Source organism: Leguminivora glycinivorella, chromosome 3, assembly GCF_023078275.1.
Source record: "Leguminivora glycinivorella isolate SPB_JAAS2020 chromosome 3, LegGlyc_1.1, whole genome shotgun sequence".
In the NCBI taxonomy this organism is placed as follows: Eukaryota; Metazoa; Arthropoda; class Insecta; order Lepidoptera; family Tortricidae; genus Leguminivora; species Leguminivora glycinivorella.
Window position 1 is genome coordinate 1412276 of NC_062973.1, and position 17894 is coordinate 1430169.

A 17894-nucleotide genomic window follows, 5' to 3' on the forward strand; every position below is an offset into this window, starting at 1 on the left:
CGAAAGTCACATAAAAATCACCATTATTTCCATCATATCAAGATTCCCCTTTCGAAATTACCCGAGCATTTCTGTATGTCGAAATTATCTCAATGAACCCTATTTGTACTAAATTAGTCTAACATAGTTATTAAGTTTTAGAGCTACTAACCATATTATGGAACCTGTCTTCTGAAATAAATGATTTTTTTATTTTTTTTTATTATTTTATTGACTTTTGTTACATGCTATATAGTTTCAGGGCATATTTTAACTTTTTTATTTATTTATTTAAACTTTATTGCACAATACAGAAGTATATGTGGCGAACTTAATGCTTTGAGACATTCTCTACCAGTCAACCAATGGGCTATACCAGAAAGATTAAGTAGGTCTTTAGTGTTAAACGGTATTTGGTTTATTTGGTAATTTTTATGTGATTTCTTCAAAGAATCGCGGACTCTTTTAATCCTGATAGCCTGATAGGAGAAAGGAACTGTCCCAAGATTTGTTTTCCATTCCGTTTACCATTTTTTCATAGCTATATCGGTAATGGGATGGACAATCCCAAAAATGTCTGGAAATCTTGGGACAATTTTTTCTCCTATTAGGACCAAAAAAAGTACCCATGTTAAAAAAAGATTCCAGGAATATAAACTTGACTTCCTAAAATGTTGAAATCCCGAAATGTTGAAAGTATACATTTTGAGAATTCAACTTTTTAATATTTTAACGTTATAAGAATTCAACATTTTGCGAAACTGAAAAAAATCAACATTCTGGGAAAGTCAACATTTCGGGATTTCAACATTTTAGGAATTCAACTTGGTGGTCCTGGAGGCAAATTCCCCCTGTCGTTTAGCGTGTGCGATACATTTTTATAACTTATCGACAATGGTTAGTCTCAATCCCTAGTGTATCGAAGCTCTCACCTCGGGTTAAGCGGCGCACCTGACGTCAAGTATCGCTCGGGCCAAGGTTAGTGTGTGATACATTCCATAATATATCGATAGTCGTGTCCCACCCCTAGTGTATCGAAGCTCTCACCTCTAGGGCTGCCGTCAGCGATTCGCATACGGGCTAAGCGACGCACCTGACGTCAAGTATCGCTCGGGCCAAGGTTAGTGTGTGATACATTCCATAATATATCGATAGTCGTGTCCCACCCCTAGTGTATCGAAGCTCTCACCTCTAGGGCTGCCGTCAGCGATTCGCATACGGGCTAAGCGACGCACCTGACGTCAAGTATCGCTCGGGCCAAGGCTAGTGTGCGATACATTCCATAATATATCGATAGTCGTGTCACACCCGTAGTGTATCGAAGCTCTCACCTCTAGGGCTGCCGTCAGCGATTCGCATACGGGCTAAGCGACGCACCTGACGTCAAGTATCGCTCGGGCCAAGGCTAGTGTGCGATACATTCCATAATATATCGATAGTCGTGTCCCACCCCTAGTGTATCGAAGCTCTCACCTCTAGGGCTGCCGTCAGCGATTCGCATACGGGTTAAGCGGCGCACCTGACGTCAAGTATCGCTCGGGCCAAGGTTAGTGTGTGATACATTCCATAATATATCGATAGTCGTGTCCCACCCCTAGTGTATCGAAGCTCTCACCTCTAGGGCTGCCGTCAGCGATTCGCATACGGGTTAAGCGGCCCACCTGACGTCAAGTATCGCTCGGGCCAAGGTTAGTGTGTGATACATTTCTCATAGACAACACATGTTTTACGAGCACTGTAAGTTTTTATGACCAGTAGGACTGACTTGCTGGATAATTTTAAATGGTTTTAGCTAGTTTTACTGGGGGCAATCCAGAAATCGTGCACAAAATGTAACAGGCTTATTCGAATTTCAGCTATGAGGTCTGTTTCTGATACGATATTACGGATCGAATCCTTTCAATCCGAAGGTTGCGGGTTCGAGCCCCAGCTCGCACCAATGAGTTTTTCGGAACTTCTGTGCGATTCGATATTTCCCAGTCGCTTTTCGGTGAAGAAAAACGTGAGGGAATAAGGCCTAGTTACCCTTCGGATTGGAAGGTCAGATGGCAGTCGCTTTCGTAAAACTAGTGTCTAAACTGTCTAACGCCAAATCTTGGGATTAGTTGTCAAAGCGAACCAGGTTCCAAAGTGTCAAAAATGCTGACATTTCTTAAATGGAAAATATTGACTGACTAAAATTCAAATACGCTTATAAGTACTAGTAGTTTCAAATATTTGGTCAAACAGTGTTAACTTCAAGGCAAATTTTAATTCGTGATTTCGGTATTGCTCGGATAAGTTATTCCAATTATAAACTACAAAGGAGATATAATGATAATTAATAATCAATTAATTATGATAATTTAACTTTAACTTTGACATGTAAAATTGTTAATTTTATGAATAAATGAATATGAATATGAATATGTATGTACTGTATGTACTTTAAATAAAACAATATATTAATTCGTGGAGAATTTATTGTGAAGTATTAAAATAAAAACTCTACAAGTCTACGTGACGTGTTACTCTAGGCGCCTGTGGCGAAGGCACGACACCTGCCGAGTCAAAGAGGCACTTCCACACTTAGGGTCTCCCCAAATCTATCGACGCGGAATCGTATTTCGTTAACCAAAAATCAGTGACGGTTCAGCGACGAAGACGCGTCTCTTGAAACTGTAGAGCGATTCTTAGCCGTTTCCAAGTAGATAGGTTTGGGGAATCCTTCACCGCTTAAGTTGTTGAGAACTTTTGGATGACTATTTCTCAACCTTAGTACTTCAATTAGGTATCTGAGATTTTAAGGTACAAAAAGAGCCCTTATTGTGTGTAATAATGACAATCTGTCACATTTCTAAATACAACCTGGCAAAAACTTTAAAAGTGGCAACACCGTAGTGTCTTTTCGTTTTTTTACTAGGTACATTCATTTGAAAGGATCTACCTTGTTACAAATTTTTCTACTTTTTTTGTCAGACTATGTCGTGAACTACTTTAAAAACTATGGATTTTGATACGTATAGAAGTGCCTCCTCAAACTCAATTATATAACTACGATATACAAAAAGTATGAATTTTATGATACATGATACAAAACTTCGCTTTATATTACGTAGAAAATATCTTCAAGGTACATACGCTTACAAGATAATTGTAATGGCTCGTACTTTTGCAGTTTCAAAAGCAAACAGTTTTTTTTGTAAAATCTATAAGTCTGAAAATAAACACCTAAAAATGTATATAATATCACTAAAATTATAAAAACACACAATTAAGGCACTGGTCCCAACAGAAGCGAGGAGTTATGAGCTGTCGGCGATAGAAAAGAACAAAAGATAGTCGCTCCTGTGTAAATAAAAGAAGAGAGAGAGAGAGAGCGATTTATATTTATAGTTCTATCGCTCGGCGACGGACTATAATATAAGGTAGGTACAGCGAGGCAAATCTCGACTGGGGGACAATCGTAACTAATCACTTTTTTCCATTATTACACTATAATGTTGAGTTCTACATGTATCCACTGAACACTCCTACCAATATAACCGGTGGACACTATTTAATAATGCAAACATTGTAAAACATGGAAAACATGGACCAGTTACATTTGCCCCCCAGTCGAGATTTGCCCTGCTGTACCTTAACTCGCTCGCGCTATCATGGCGTCTACGCCCTTTTAATGGTACCAGTGCCTAAGTTCATAGTAAGTAAAATACATCACTCAACGTAAATTCATTTTGGACGGAAAACAAAAAACTACAACTAAATACAAATTCTACCAAAATAATATATTCATAAAGAGATACCTGACAACTTATAAACTAAAACTTACACTAATTTGTATTTTTGTCACAATTTAAAATCTTTATATAAAATTAAGTGAGAATCATAAACGCATTAACATGCTGTTGCCAATAAAACCTAGTCTTGTTTACCTTTGCTAAAAATGTAGGCTCAGATTTAGCACAAGCGAGATTATTAGTATTATTTTATGGACTTCACAAAATTATATCGCGCACTCGACTTCGGAGCATTTCACTGGCACTTTTATAACATCAGCAGGGTTAGCATATGATTGCCGCGAGAGTATGTCGCCGCGTGATAGACTACCCGTGCTTATGTCATTAATACAATTAGAAGAAGCCGTGTCATTTATCTCGCGGCGACATACTCCCACGGCAGTTATGTGCTAGGCCTACAGAAATGCTTGAACTAGACGTTCTAGGCAATATGTAACTTTTTGCCCCTAAGTTTTACTTTCACTACGTATTCTCACTGAAATATGTGGCCGGCAACTATTGATATCTCCTTTCATACTGGCATATTAGAGAAAGACATTGTTACCAATAGCTGCCGGCCACATATTGCAGTAAAAATATTTCCCGTTTAGAAGCCCCTTTAATATAGGCATTTAAAGACGCTTTTCCCATGGTATGTTGATATTTTAATGTTCACTATAAAGTATAAAATGATATAAAAGCCAAATGGCACGACGGGAGAGAAAGTTTAGAATGTTATGAGCAGGCCATAGACAACTAGGACTATTACATACATGATAGAGTACAAATAAAATAGGTCTCATGACCGACCAATGTGTTCAGGGGCCTATTTCTCAAAACTGAAAGTTACAAGTGAAGCCTCTTTCCAACTTGTCATATTAGACATTTGAACCACTTGTAAATTTGTACCTAACTTAAAGCTTCGAGAAATAGGACCCTTTAGCACAACTTGCCTTGTCGCGCGCGAGCCCATACTTGAAGTCGTGCTTGATGTATGGACTCGCGCGCGACAAGGCAAGTTGTGCTAAAGGGGCAGATCTAAAGGAAGTTTTCCACTTGTAGTAGTAAACTTTCAGATTTTAACTTTCAATTTAATTACCCATGCGGATGTTGTAAAAAGAGTAGTTTTGAAACAAAATGTGATACACATTGGCCAAAGATCCTGGACCGCCGTAAGACGACTTACATACTTAGTCTATGATAGAAGAGAGACAAGTTTGTACTACAAGGCAGTGAGGTTAGACGCGACTAAGTTGTCTTTAAGTGCGATTGACATTACAGTACTAAAAAGTTAAAAACTGTCTGACCATACGTGAACCTTAATATCTTTACAATGAGGTTCAAAAATGACAGTTACCATTATAGATGGTACATATTTCAGATTTTAAGTTTATGATAGTTTTGTTACTTAATATAAAGTTACATATTGATATATTAAGACTGTTTTCCTTCGATAAGCGAAGTTTATATGAAAATACGTTTTTGTGATGTGTGTATATACTTAATAGACGTTGTTAGCGCATTTTTGGTGTATAGTCAGCAGTGCAAGATCACTTAAATAGGCTGCCATTATAGCACATATTCGTAAAATACATAGTTAAAAATAATTGAGATTTATACATACATATATTCAGATGATACGCGTGAGGCTTACATATAGTAGGCCTTTCAAATAATCGTAAGGTAATATGTATGTAAATAATGGTAATTGAAAGTACAATAATACTTTTGATTCCTAAAGGAAGACTGACTTTAATCTGGAAATATTACCTACATGGGTTTTTCTTCGACGAAGTCTAAACAATGTCAGTTGTGATCTAAATAATGATAAGTATTTAGTACGTATTATAGTTTTAGTGGATGGAGAATGGATACTGAATTGCATTCAGAATTTGCAATTCACTATATGATGATACTGAATGCAATGTTATTTATTTACTATTTGATACCAGAAAGTAGGATAGAGAGAGATGAGCAATTCATGTGATTTATTATCGTAATTTTTGTAGGAATGCAATACTTGCATTTGTTTATAGGTACCGGTCGCTCAAATTATGGAAAGTTGCACGACAGTATAATAAGGTTATGGTAAGCGACGAAGCGTGAGCTATGACACATTTAGGGCTAGTCACATCATTTACAGTTCAGGAATCTATGGAAATTCCTATATTAAAATGCTAAATTAGGTAACGAACGGTTCGATGCGTACCCCTAGTTGTATCTAGATGGACTGTCATTGTATCATGACTCATAGTCTAAGTTTTAACATTATATGTAACAGGTATGGAGTGTAGTCCGGTAACGGTAATCCTTAGAGTATTCCTTATCTCGTAGTGTCTATATGAAGACAGGTACTAGTTAAGTGATGTAGTCCTGCGGCGTGTTGTGTTAGATGTGCAGGGCAGGCTAGATGAAGAACTCTCTGCGCTTGGTGACCTTGGGCCCCGTGGCGGCGTGCAGCGCGGCCTGGTCCGGGTCCGCCGCGCCGTCGGCGCCGCGCTCCTCCTGCGCGCGGAACACGGCTTTCATATACGATACTCATATCAAACTGCCTTTATACATAAGATAACCTAACCAAAAAATTTATATTTTGAAAAAACCCCCGACCGCGAGATAGTAAACTGATTTTCGTGAAACATGGCTAAGAACACTCCCGACTAACTCAGCTTTCAGACAAAAAAAAACTAAAATCGGTTCGGGCGCTACGATGCCACAGATAGACAGACAGACAGACAAACAAACAGACAGACAGATAGACATACAGACAAACAGACACGTCAAACTTATAAACACCCTGTCGTTTTTGCGTAACAAACCCGGGCTCGAACGAGACTTCACGAAAAAGTACCCCGACTCGATCGACGCCTCGTTGCAAATCTTGATCCCTTTAAACTAGCAATTATGTATATGTTTATACCGGCGCGACTCTAACGCGTTCGCTGAAATTTGTTATGGGGGTTTTCGGGGATGAAAAATCGATCCAACTTAGCCTTAGGTCTCGGAAAACGAAAATTTTAGTGTTTTCGTGCTTTTTTCTTCTATACAATAATATATAATAAAAAAGAAGCTAAGCGCGGTCGCCCAGGTAATAATCATCAAATGACAACACACGAGCTATCTATAAAACCCAAAATTTTATACAAATAAGAATATTGACTATAGGCTAGTTTCCTACTAATCAAATCACCTTCTTTTTAAGAACTGTCAAAACGATTTGCTAATAAGAAATTACCGAGGAGTTACGAATTACGATCTTTCTCTTTGACTTATTAAATGGAAATATGTTTAAAAATAACTACTGTCCATATTTTTTTGGTCCATATGGTGCTTTATTTCATGCACTGCATAAAATATTTTATTTTAAGTATAGGGAACTAGCTTATTATGGTATTGATAAGTGACGTACCTGCGTGAGATATTCTCCCTTATGCCGCGACAGTGCTCGGACCAACACGACCGCAACGATGATAAGCATTAGGAATATAAAAGCTAGCACCGCTGGAAAAAAATACAGAAAAGTTATTAAAATATAACCTCCAGTACTAATAATAATCTCTTCAAGTTTTGTATCTTATACTTTTAAACGAGCAATTCTTGTATATTTATTTATTTATTTATTTATTTATATATATATTTATTTACACTGACGATCTCGGAAACCGCTCTAACGATTTCGCAGAAATTTGTTATGTGGGGGTTTTTGGGGGTGAAAAATCGGTCTAACTTATCCTTAGGTCCCGGAAAACGCGATTTTTCGAGTTTTCATGCGTTTTTCTTCGCGCGCCATCTCGTGTGCAGTAGTTGTACTGTTAAGACAGAATTCTTTCGGTCGATGTAAGTACTATTTATTGCAAACACTAGATGGCGACACAGGTCAAGGCTAAAACGAATAGAAAAATACACTATTTGAGTTTTTGTGGCGAAATGCGCGCCATCTCGTGTGGAGTAGTTGTGTTGTTAAGGCTGAGAATTCTTTCGCTCGATGTAGGTACTATTCATTTTTGAACTAGATGGCGACACATGTCAAGGATACGAAACAGAACCGAGCGAAGCTCGGTTGCCCAGATATTTTATAATATAAATATCATAACAGTTGAATTTACAAAATAATATTGATTTTGCACACCAAGCATGTTGATGGCATAATAGTAAATTACATCAGAGGCCGGGAAAATGAGGATTTCCGGCCAAGTGGGTATATACCGAATAGGGATACGAGGCCGGGAATCGGTTTTCACACCGAGGCATGTATAGTGCTTTTCTCAAACATACAATGAAATAAAAAAAAATGCTCTAAAGGACAATATTTTATAAAAAAAAGTTACTTTGCAGGCCTAGGCCTAAAAAATAATATGAAATCCCTTTACAGTCCTCTCGAGCTGTTGCGCCCAAAAAGCGATACTTCCCAGCCCATTTTAAGGAACGTAAAGACAATATTTCATTGCATGTTTGAGAAAAGGTACTTGTTGTTTCTTGTATCCAAATTAGATTTAGAATAGAAGTTGATTAACATACTTCCAAGAATGGCTTCGTCAGTGGTATGCATGTCTGTGTCGGCAGGGTCCCTCGGCGGAGGCGGCCTAGTCTCGATAGGCTCTGGGGGGTGGGTGACAGGCTCCACGCCGCAGAAATCTTCGTTAAGAACCCCACCTGCACAAAAACATATTTTATTAACCTTTATCTTCGCCAACCTCGTTTATGGTTTTAAAGCGTTTTATTTATTATGAACTAGCTTTTACCCGCGGCTTCGCTCGCATCACAAAGAGACAAAAAGTAGCCTATGTCACTTTCCATCCCTTCAACTATCTCCACCTAAAACGTCAATTGTGTCGCTTAACTTCAAAACTGGGTAAATCCATTCTGCTATAAGGTTGATTATCTTTCAGATCATTATCATATTTTTTTATATATTCAAGCAGAATGGATTTACCCAGGTTTGAAGTTAAGCGACACAATTCGTCGCTCCGTTTTACCGTGAAAGACGGACAAGCCAACAGATAAACACTTTCCCATTTATAATTGTAGGGGATTATTTTACTTCGATATCTTTAAATTATATATGTGGACTGTATTCGATTAATTTTATAGCTTAACGACACGAACGACACGACAAGAAATTAGGGAATTTAAGATAGGCTGGGTCAATTGTGGGAAGCACTCACCTTGTTCGGCTGTAGGCGACGATGCAGCAGTCGGCGGTGGCTGGCCAGGCTCCTCGAATCTCGGCTCGTCCAGACTTACCTTGAATCCGAGTTACCTTAACCAGCTCAGACACCGAAAATGGAACAGGCGACGTGCTTCTTCAATCGATCAGCCTTCCACAAACTCACACACGATTTTTCACGAGTATATTATATTTTACTTTAATTTCGAAAAGGTTAGCGCGACATGCTCCTCGAGACGACACGGGAAAAAGAGGAAGAATCGACGGTTATATATTTTTTTTTACTTTTTTGCATAATGTTGCCAGGCGAAATTATTTTTAATATATTTTTAAAGCTACAATCCTTAACATTTTCCGCCCGCCAAAATGCAACGTATTTTCCACAAGTACTGTATGCTAAGGATAAGAAAAAAAGGAACAATATGGCTTGGGTTAATTCCCTAGTTTAAGTTTACATACGTTTAAATATGAAATTTAATCTAAATCTACGATAAAGTTAGTGCTTACAATGATACGATACGATAGTGAATTATTAGATAATTTAATTTTGTAGAGGCAGTGGACACAGTTTAACTACTGGGCGTTTAAGTTCGCCCGATTCTGTGCGGACCGTGACTACTCGACAGATCCCATCGCTCCCTGGATGGAGTTGTACCACCCGGCCAATCTTCCACTTCATGGGGCTACAGTGCTCATTGACAATGAGCACGAGCGTCCCGACGATGATGTTTTTCTGGTCATCGAACCACTTGTGGCGTTGCTGCAAGGTGTGCAGGTATTCGACGTGCCACTTGCGCCAGAAATCTTGATGGATCTTTTGGAGCAATTTCCATCTCTGAAGTGGACCTAATTTTGCATCAACCATATTGCTTTCAGGTAATATGGTGAGCGGTTCCAAAGTAAGGAAATGTCCGGGGGTCAAAACCGACAGATCGTTGGGATCGGAGCTAATGGGCGACAATGGCCTCGAGTTCAACATTGCCTCGATTTGAGTCAATATTGTGTAAAACTCTTCGAATGTGAGGCGTTGTGATCCTACTACTCGAGAGAGGTGAGTCTTTACTGACTTTACACTGGCTTCAGCTAACCCAGAGAAATGTGGACTGCCAGGTGGGTTGAAAACAAATTTTATTTGTTCGGCACGTGAAGCTTTAGCCATGAAGTCTTGAAGCATGTTAGATGCGCCAACAAAGTTTCGGCCCTGGTCTGAGATCAGCCTGGAACACCGGCCCCTGCGGGAAATAAAACGGCGCAGAGCTGCAAGATAAGCCTCTGTCGTGAGCTCGGAGGCAAGCTCAAGGTGTACTGCCTTGGTAGCAGTGCATACGAAAACGCAAATGTATGATTTAAATGTGCGTAAACCGCGGCCCCGGGCCAAACTAGTATCAAAAGGACCTGCGTAATCTACTGCCGCTGACGAAAATGGTTTGATTTGATTAATCCGAAACGCGGGTAAATTTCCCATTATTGGAGCGGATGCCGCTTTAGGACGAGCCCGAAAACATTTCATGCAGGATGAAACAACAGAGTTTATAGCCCTTTTTGCCGATAGAACCCAGAATTCTTGGGCTAATAAGTTTTGCAATGTTTGCAATCCAGGGTGCATAAAACGGTGATGATAATCCTCTATGATCAGCGTGGTCAACCTATGATCGCGAGGCAATAGTAGTGGATGCTTCACATCGAACGACAGGTCTCCTTTAGAAAGGCGACCGCCCACCCTTAGCAATTCACGGTCGTCCAGAAACGGCGCCAATTTCCGCATGGGTTTCGATAGGGAGTGAGTGGCTTTATCTTTCGATAAACAACGCAATTCCGAAGCAAAGGCTTGCTCCTGAACATGCTTTACTAGAAAAAGAAGAACCTTAGAAATTTCTTCTGGTGACAGATTCAAATCTGTATATTTCGAAGATGACATTTGCAAATTATGCATGAACCGAAAACAATAGGCAAAAATGCGCAATATGCGTTGTAGGGACGAAAATCGATTTAATATGTCATCGATTATAGACATATTAGACGCCGTGAGCAAACTATAAATCTTTTGCTCGTTCGAAGCGGCTTGATCTGGAAAGATCTCAGATTGTGGCCAAGATTCTTGAGGTTTGGAAAGCCAGGTAGGCCCCGCCCACCATAGCGTATGCTCGATTAAGTCAGCAGGTAACAAGCCGCGGGAGCCGCAGTCCGCAGGATTATCCAAACCAGAAACATGGTGCCACTTTTCAGGAGAAATATTCTCTTGTATGTGCGCAACCCTATTGGCTACAAAGGTTTTCCACTTGGATGAACACGAACGAATCCAAGTCAGCGCAACAGTCGAGTCTGACCAAGCATAGATGTCATCGAAAGTATGAACATCCTTTAAAGCGTCTGTAAACGAGACGACTAAATCCGACAATAAAACAGCAGCTAGCAGTTCGCACCTCGGAATGGAACATTTACGAAGTGGAGCCACCTTGGTTTTAGCGCAACAAAGGCGCACGACAATAGTTCCGTCATTTTGAACGACACGACAATAAATGACAGCACAGTACCCCTTCTCCGAGGCGTCACAGTACCCGTGAAGCTGCAACGATACGAAAGATTCAACCATTCTACGGGGAATGAATAACGAATTCATCTTCACCAATTGTGACTTAAATTTACGCCACTCTTGGGCGATGTCAGTAGGAACCTCGTTGTCCCAATCGACACCAGAAACCCATAGGAGTTGAATTAAATATTTTGCGAAAAATACGACAGGCGACAATAGGCCCAGAGGGTCAAAAATACGGGCGATATCCGAAAGGATCGATCGCTTTGTACAACGACAATCATTCAAGGAGGTCTTGAATGTGAAGGTATCTTCCTTGGGAAGCCATGACAGGCCGAGAATTTTTAGCGACAGATCATGAACGTTTTCAAAGTTGTGAAGTTGTTCCGAATATAGTTCTGAACCAGGTAAACCTTTTAGAAACTCGGGGTTATTTGATGTCCATTTGCGCAAATGAAGTTGCGCAGACGATAATATTTCCACCAACTGTTGGCGTAGCACTAACGCATCCTCAACAGAGTCTGCACCTGAGACAATGTCATCGACATATGCATCCCTAGCCAATACTGCAGCACCTTGGGGAGAGCGAGACGAAAACTCCTTTGCTAGCTTGGATATACACCAAAGCGCCTGATAGGGAGCACAGGACACGCCATAGGTCACTGTGAGCAAACGATAATCTTTCACAGGCTCATCAGATGATGGACGCCATAAAATGCGTTGATAGTCGCAGTCCTGTAAAGCGACAAGAAACTGCCGGTACATCTGCTTGATGTCCCCGGTAAACACTACTGCATGCCATCGAAAACGAACCAGCAAATCAAATATATTATTTTGCAATTTTGGGCCTGGCAGCAGCGCACTATTCAAAGACTGCCCCGAAGAGTCTCGGGCGCTAGCGTCAAAAACGCAACGCAGAGGCGTAGTGACGGAGTCTGGCCGCAAAATTCCATGGTGGGGTATGTAATAGAACTGACCCTCAGACGCCACTGGAGGACCAACCTCTTCCATGTGACCACAACTTAAGTAGTCGTCCATGAAATTGACATAAGCTGTCCGAAATTGAGGATTTAATTTAAATTTCCTCTCTAAATTTAAGAGACGCTTGAGAGCTATCTCACGAGAATTTGAAAACCTTGGTTTGTCCTGAGGGTCGACATAAGTTAATGGTACTACCATCCTTCCCTCGGGACTGCGACAATATGAATTTTCCATTTGGTTTTCACACGACAATTCCGATTTCGACAAAACGATATTTTTAGGCAGATCAAAGCCTTCCAACTCCCAGAAGCGTTTGATGCTGTTGTCTAATGAAAGACTCGACACGAGAAAACACCTCTCCGTATCACCTCCGGACCCCTTAGAACAACGAGAACGAGAAGTGTTAATGTCTCTAGGGCACTCACCCATCACCAACCAGCCAAACACCGTGCGGACGGCTATGGGCTCATCTGGGTTGCCCTTGACAACACCAGACTGTAATGCCGCAGCAAAAAGGTTGACACTAACCAACATGTCTATTGGTCCAGACTTATGAAAATATGGATCAGCGAGATCTAAATCCTTTAGATGCATCCAGGACGACACATTAAGTGGCTCCAGTGGCATATCAGGGCAGATCTTAGGAAGCACATACGCTTCAAACGAAAATATGCAAGATGAGTCCCCATTTGCCGGGACTATCTCACAATCGACAATTCCAAAAGTGTCCGTTGACGCTAGACCGACACCGTTCACCGATGGTGAATTAACTTTAATTGGTATTCCTAGTTTTCGAGCGCACTCTAATGTAACAAAATTACATGCGGAAGCATTATCCAATAGCATACGAATTGGTACTAAATGGTTATATTTATTTTTTATCATTACAATAGCCGTCGAGAACAGGCTTGGTGCATTTGCATTATGGACAGTCAATGTCACTTGAGTTTGCCGAGTGGACGGTTCCAACTCCTTATCAAAGTGCAATAATGTATGGTGTCTATGTTTACAAACGCCACAAGACACCGAGGACTTGCAATTCTTAACTGAATGGGATGGCCTACAACACATTATACAAAGTTTCTTTTCCTTAACTTGGGCAAACCTATCCATTGGCCGCAATTCCAAAAATTTTGGACAATGCTCAAATGTGTGCCCTGGTGCGGAGCACATAACACAATCACTCACATTATTTACTGGAGGAACAAGAAATGAAGATTTAACTTTATTAAGCACTGGCTTGCTCGACACCGGTTTACTACTAACTGTTAACGACTTACCAATACTGTTCTCTAATGCTTGGCTCCGCTTTTCGATAAACAACATTAATTCTTCATAACTAGGAATTTCCGTGGTTGAATGAAGTTGAAGCTCAAAGGCTTCTTTTGTACTAGCGTCCAATTTAGACCACAATGAATGGAATAGCATAAAATTCCTGTCGGGTAATTTATACTTTGACAAAATTTCAATATTTTCTTTAAAAGTTCGACAAATTCTCACTAATTCAGAAGGACTTTTAGATCTTGCCACCTCACAGTTTAATATTTTTTCATAAAACAGACTAGCAATTATTCTTTTTTTTATCAAAATGCTCCTTAAGTGTGTTGTACGCGATCATGTAATTTTCGTCACACAATGGGTAATTTTTTATCAAATCGAAGGCATACCCGGTCACACTTGATAACAAATAGTGAAGCTTTTCAACTGCAGGTATACTTTTCCTATGAACTAGTGAGTCGAAAATCTGAATAAACGATACCCAATTTTCAATTTTAGAGTCAAAGGGAACTATAGTTATTTTAGGCAATTTAGCACTTGAAGTCGTATTTTCATTGGTCTTTAACACGGTGGGTCCTGTTTCCGATAAACGTATTTTTATAGATTTTACCATTTTTTCGAACTGCGCCGATATTTCCAGCTCGCTTTTACGGTCACCAGCTGCAGTCGCCGTCAACAAATCAACTTGAAAGGCGTGAAATTCCTCTTCCAGCCTGATCACGTCACTCAAACAATAACCTTTTAAGTCGCAACTGCTATGAATAAACTCCATCCGCACAAAGGCGTAATCCCGCCCTACACGGTTTTTATCAAAACTTTCCGTTGCCATGTTACTCTAGTAAACTATTTAATATAAATTTAATTTATGTAAGGAATCAATTGAGGTTATGTTTACTTTTCACTTTGACACAACAGCGATGACAGTTATGGTTGCGTTCAGAAATTCACTAAATTGAAACTCGAAACAAATTTTAGTCTATGCACAGTATGAACACGCACTTTCTTAACTAATGGAAAAACGCCCAAGCCAAGTGTTTCTAATCTTACCCTCCAATGTTTTTATGATTTCACAACGAACAATTTAACTAATAATGAAAGGGTTTTAAATCGAAAATTAACCACGGTCACTTTACAATTATCCGGTCGAGGGAACAAAAAATGTAGGGGATTATTTTACTTCGATATCTTTAAATTATATATGTGGACTGTATTCGATTAATTTTATAGCTTAACGACACGAACGACACGACAAGAAATTAGGGAATTTAAGATAGGCTGGGTCAATTGTGGGAAGCACTCACCTTGTTCGGCTGTAGGCGACGATGCAGCAGTCGGCGGTGGCTGGCCAGGCTCCTCGAATCTCGGCTCGTCCAGACTTACCTTGAATCCGAGTTACCTTAACCAGCTCAGACACCGAAAATGGAACAGGCGACGTGCTTCTTCAATCGATCAGCCTTCCACAAACTCACACACGATTTTTCACGAGTATATTATATTTTACTTTAATTTCGAAAAGGTTAGCGCGACATGCTCCTCGAGACGACACGGGAAAAAGAGGAAGAATCGACGGTTATATATTTTTTTTTACTTTTTTGCATAATGTTGCCAGGCGAAATTATTTTTAATATATTTTTAAAGCTACAATCCTTAACAATAATATTAGTATGGATGACTTTTTAATTATCAGGAAGTAAATAAAAGGGTAGAAGGGTCAGTTGAAAGTGGAAAACCTAAGCGAACTTCTCTCGACCAAACCGGGGAAGTACCCTCTTCCTCCTACCCTTAAACCACGTTATGTGGGGTCGGTACAACATGTCTTCCTCTTCCATTCTCCCCTACCCTTAAACCACGTTATGTGGGGTCGGAACAACATGTCTTCCTCTTCCATTCTCCCCTATCTCTCGTCATCTCAACAGTCACATCTTTCTTTCTCATGTCCTCTTTCACACAATCCATCCATCGTTGTTTGGGTTTACCCCTCCCTCTCCATCCATCAACATGTATTGTAAAAACGTCAGGTCAATACTTGAAACCGACAAGCATGTATGAGGAACATTACGAAAGTGCGTAAAGCGAAAGTGATTTGTCAGGAGAATAGAAATCGGTGATCTCTGTCTACCCCTCTGGGAAACTGAGTGTATGTATGTATGTATCAGACAGTATCTAATACTGATACTAGTGGAACTGAAATTGATAGTGATTATAGCGACCCATTGAACTAGCGACTAAACACTTCAGTTCTTTTAGTGCTCAAAAATGGGTCGCGCAAAAATAGTTCACCTAGTTACGCAAACTTTACCTGCGAAGGTAAAATGTAGGACATTTCAACACTGGGAGGTAGATATTATAAGTACTATTTAAATATAAAATACTATATCCATATATATTAAAAAAATTTAAGGACACAACAAAAATAAACACTCACGTATGTTAAACGCTTACAATCGTACGTGCGTTCTAATTTTAAAACACTTGTGTACTGAAAATATTATTCTCCTGCCGTCGCCTCCAGATATGAACGTTGGGCCGCTGACTTATGTGTTTACAGGAAATACGTTTAATTCGGTGCGCGCTACCGTTGACTTTTGACGTAATATGTTGGAAAATACTAGTATGTGTACAGTTATTAAGGTCCTACAGAAATAATTTTTATAGAAACATTGATTTAAACTTTCACGATTTTTAAACATAATTAAAATTGCAAACTGGAATTAATCACGTATGTGCGTTTTAAAACGTTTCAAGGACGGTATGGTCCCCGTGGTCTCCTTTCGCGATTAACCTTTCGAGAACCATACGTCAAAATAGAATTCACTCTATTTTGAATTATGCCAAAATTAACTAAGGTGTCATTTAAATTTTTAAGCTGGCTCCTTGAGGAGGAGGAGGGGGCTGGTCTTGACAGGCTAAGTCCCGTTTGCAATTTTAATTATGTTAATTTTTATGTTAATTTATATTGGACGAATTTTTGACTACCTTATTACTCTAAATGTTCTTCGCAATACGTGAATGAAACGACATGTTTTAATTTTCACATTACGTGTGAACGAAAAGGTTAAAATACATTAAAAACCGAAGCTTTGAGTTCGAAACAATTGCTAGATAATTGTATGTAATGAATTGAAAGGTAAGGTTACAATTTGGTGCCATGACCAGGATATCTGGTGCTTGTGTTTTTCTGTTTCGGAAAAATGATGAGTTTCTTACTGAGCTTTTAAATAGATTCAAAATAAAATAAGTAAATAAGATTCGACGTAGAACCACGTTACTCCAGGCGTATTTTAAGCATATTAAGCATGGTAGCGCGATAAATGACAAAACATGAGGTCTTCTCTATCGCACTTACAAATACCTAGTGCGATAGGGATGGCCTGATGTTTTATCATTGATCGCGTCACCATGCTTAATATGCTTAATATCGCGCGACCATGATTGCCTGCCAGACTTACCTAAACTCCTAACATTAGGCGGAGGATCCTGCTAGAACATGAGCTATCGTCGAACTCTACGCGGCTGACGCAGCCTACGAAGCCCTCGTGCATAGACTCGTTCCGCCCGGCTATGTACCATCAACCAAATTTAATGCTAGACCACTCTAGAACCCTGTCGCATTGACAGCATGCTTTATTCACTTTGACACTTACATATTGAAAAGGTTCTATAGTGGCCTAGGAGTCGAATTGGTTGACTGTACATGTACTGGATGTTGAACTGCGCGTCTGCCGAGGCTTTTATGTTGACGAACGAAGTTTCGAGTTCGAATCTATTGCTCGATGATTGTATGTAATGAAATAAAAAGGTTTTGGAATAGATTTGTTTGAGTCGAGAGCGTTACAATTTGGTGCCGTGGCCAGGATATCTGCTTGTTTATGTTGTAATTTTATCGTGAACTTTATAAAGTGATTCTTAGCCAGCTTTTCTCCTTCAAGCCAATTACCATAAACAAAACCAGCATAATTCTAGACTTACCTAAACTCCTAACATTAGGCGGAGGATCCTGTTGGAACATGAGCTTCAGCGGGTATATGTCGTCGAACTCTACGCGGCTGACGCAGCCTACGAAGCCCTCGTGCATGGACTCGTTCCGCCCTATGTACATGTACTGGATGTTGTTGAATTGCGCATCGGCGGAAGCCTTTATGTTGAAGTTGTATTCTTGGACTTCGTAATTATCCACCTGTAAAGAAAATAAGAATAATGT

At 39.8% G+C, this 17894-nt stretch overlaps 2 protein-coding genes across 5 annotated transcripts in view; both read right to left on the bottom strand.

Moving 5' to 3' along the window:
- Positions 1–2423: 2423 nt before the first annotated feature.
- LOC125242519 (neurexin-4) overlaps positions 2424–17894 on the bottom strand; it is a 44652-nt gene continuing 29181 nt past the window's right edge. For all 3 annotated transcript variants that reach the window (XM_048151264.1, XM_048151263.1, XM_048151265.1), the window contains 4 exons: positions 17663–17870; positions 8253–8387; positions 7144–7235; positions 2424–6242 (listed from right to left, as the gene is read on the bottom strand). In XM_048151264.1, coding sequence (XP_048007221.1) covers positions 6144–6242; positions 7144–7235; positions 8253–8387; positions 17663–17870 — 534 coding nt within the window. In that variant the 3' untranslated portion in view covers positions 2424–6143. The remainder of the gene's footprint in view (positions 6243–7143; positions 7236–8252; positions 8388–17662; positions 17871–17894) is intronic.
- Positions 9182–14648, bottom strand: LOC125242520. Of its 2 annotated transcripts, none has more exons than XM_048151266.1 (2): positions 10390–14648; positions 9182–9804 (listed from the first exon to the last, which is right to left on the bottom strand). In XM_048151266.1, the coding sequence occupies exons 1-2, from the start codon at positions 13841–13843 to the stop codon at positions 9443–9445; spliced, it is 3816 nt and encodes a 1271-aa protein (XP_048007223.1). In that variant the 5' UTR covers positions 13844–14648; the 3' UTR covers positions 9182–9442. The 2 variants fall into 2 exon arrangements, with proteins under 2 accessions (XP_048007223.1, XP_048007225.1); XM_048151268.1 differs by having other exon boundaries at positions 9182–9503; positions 10254–14648.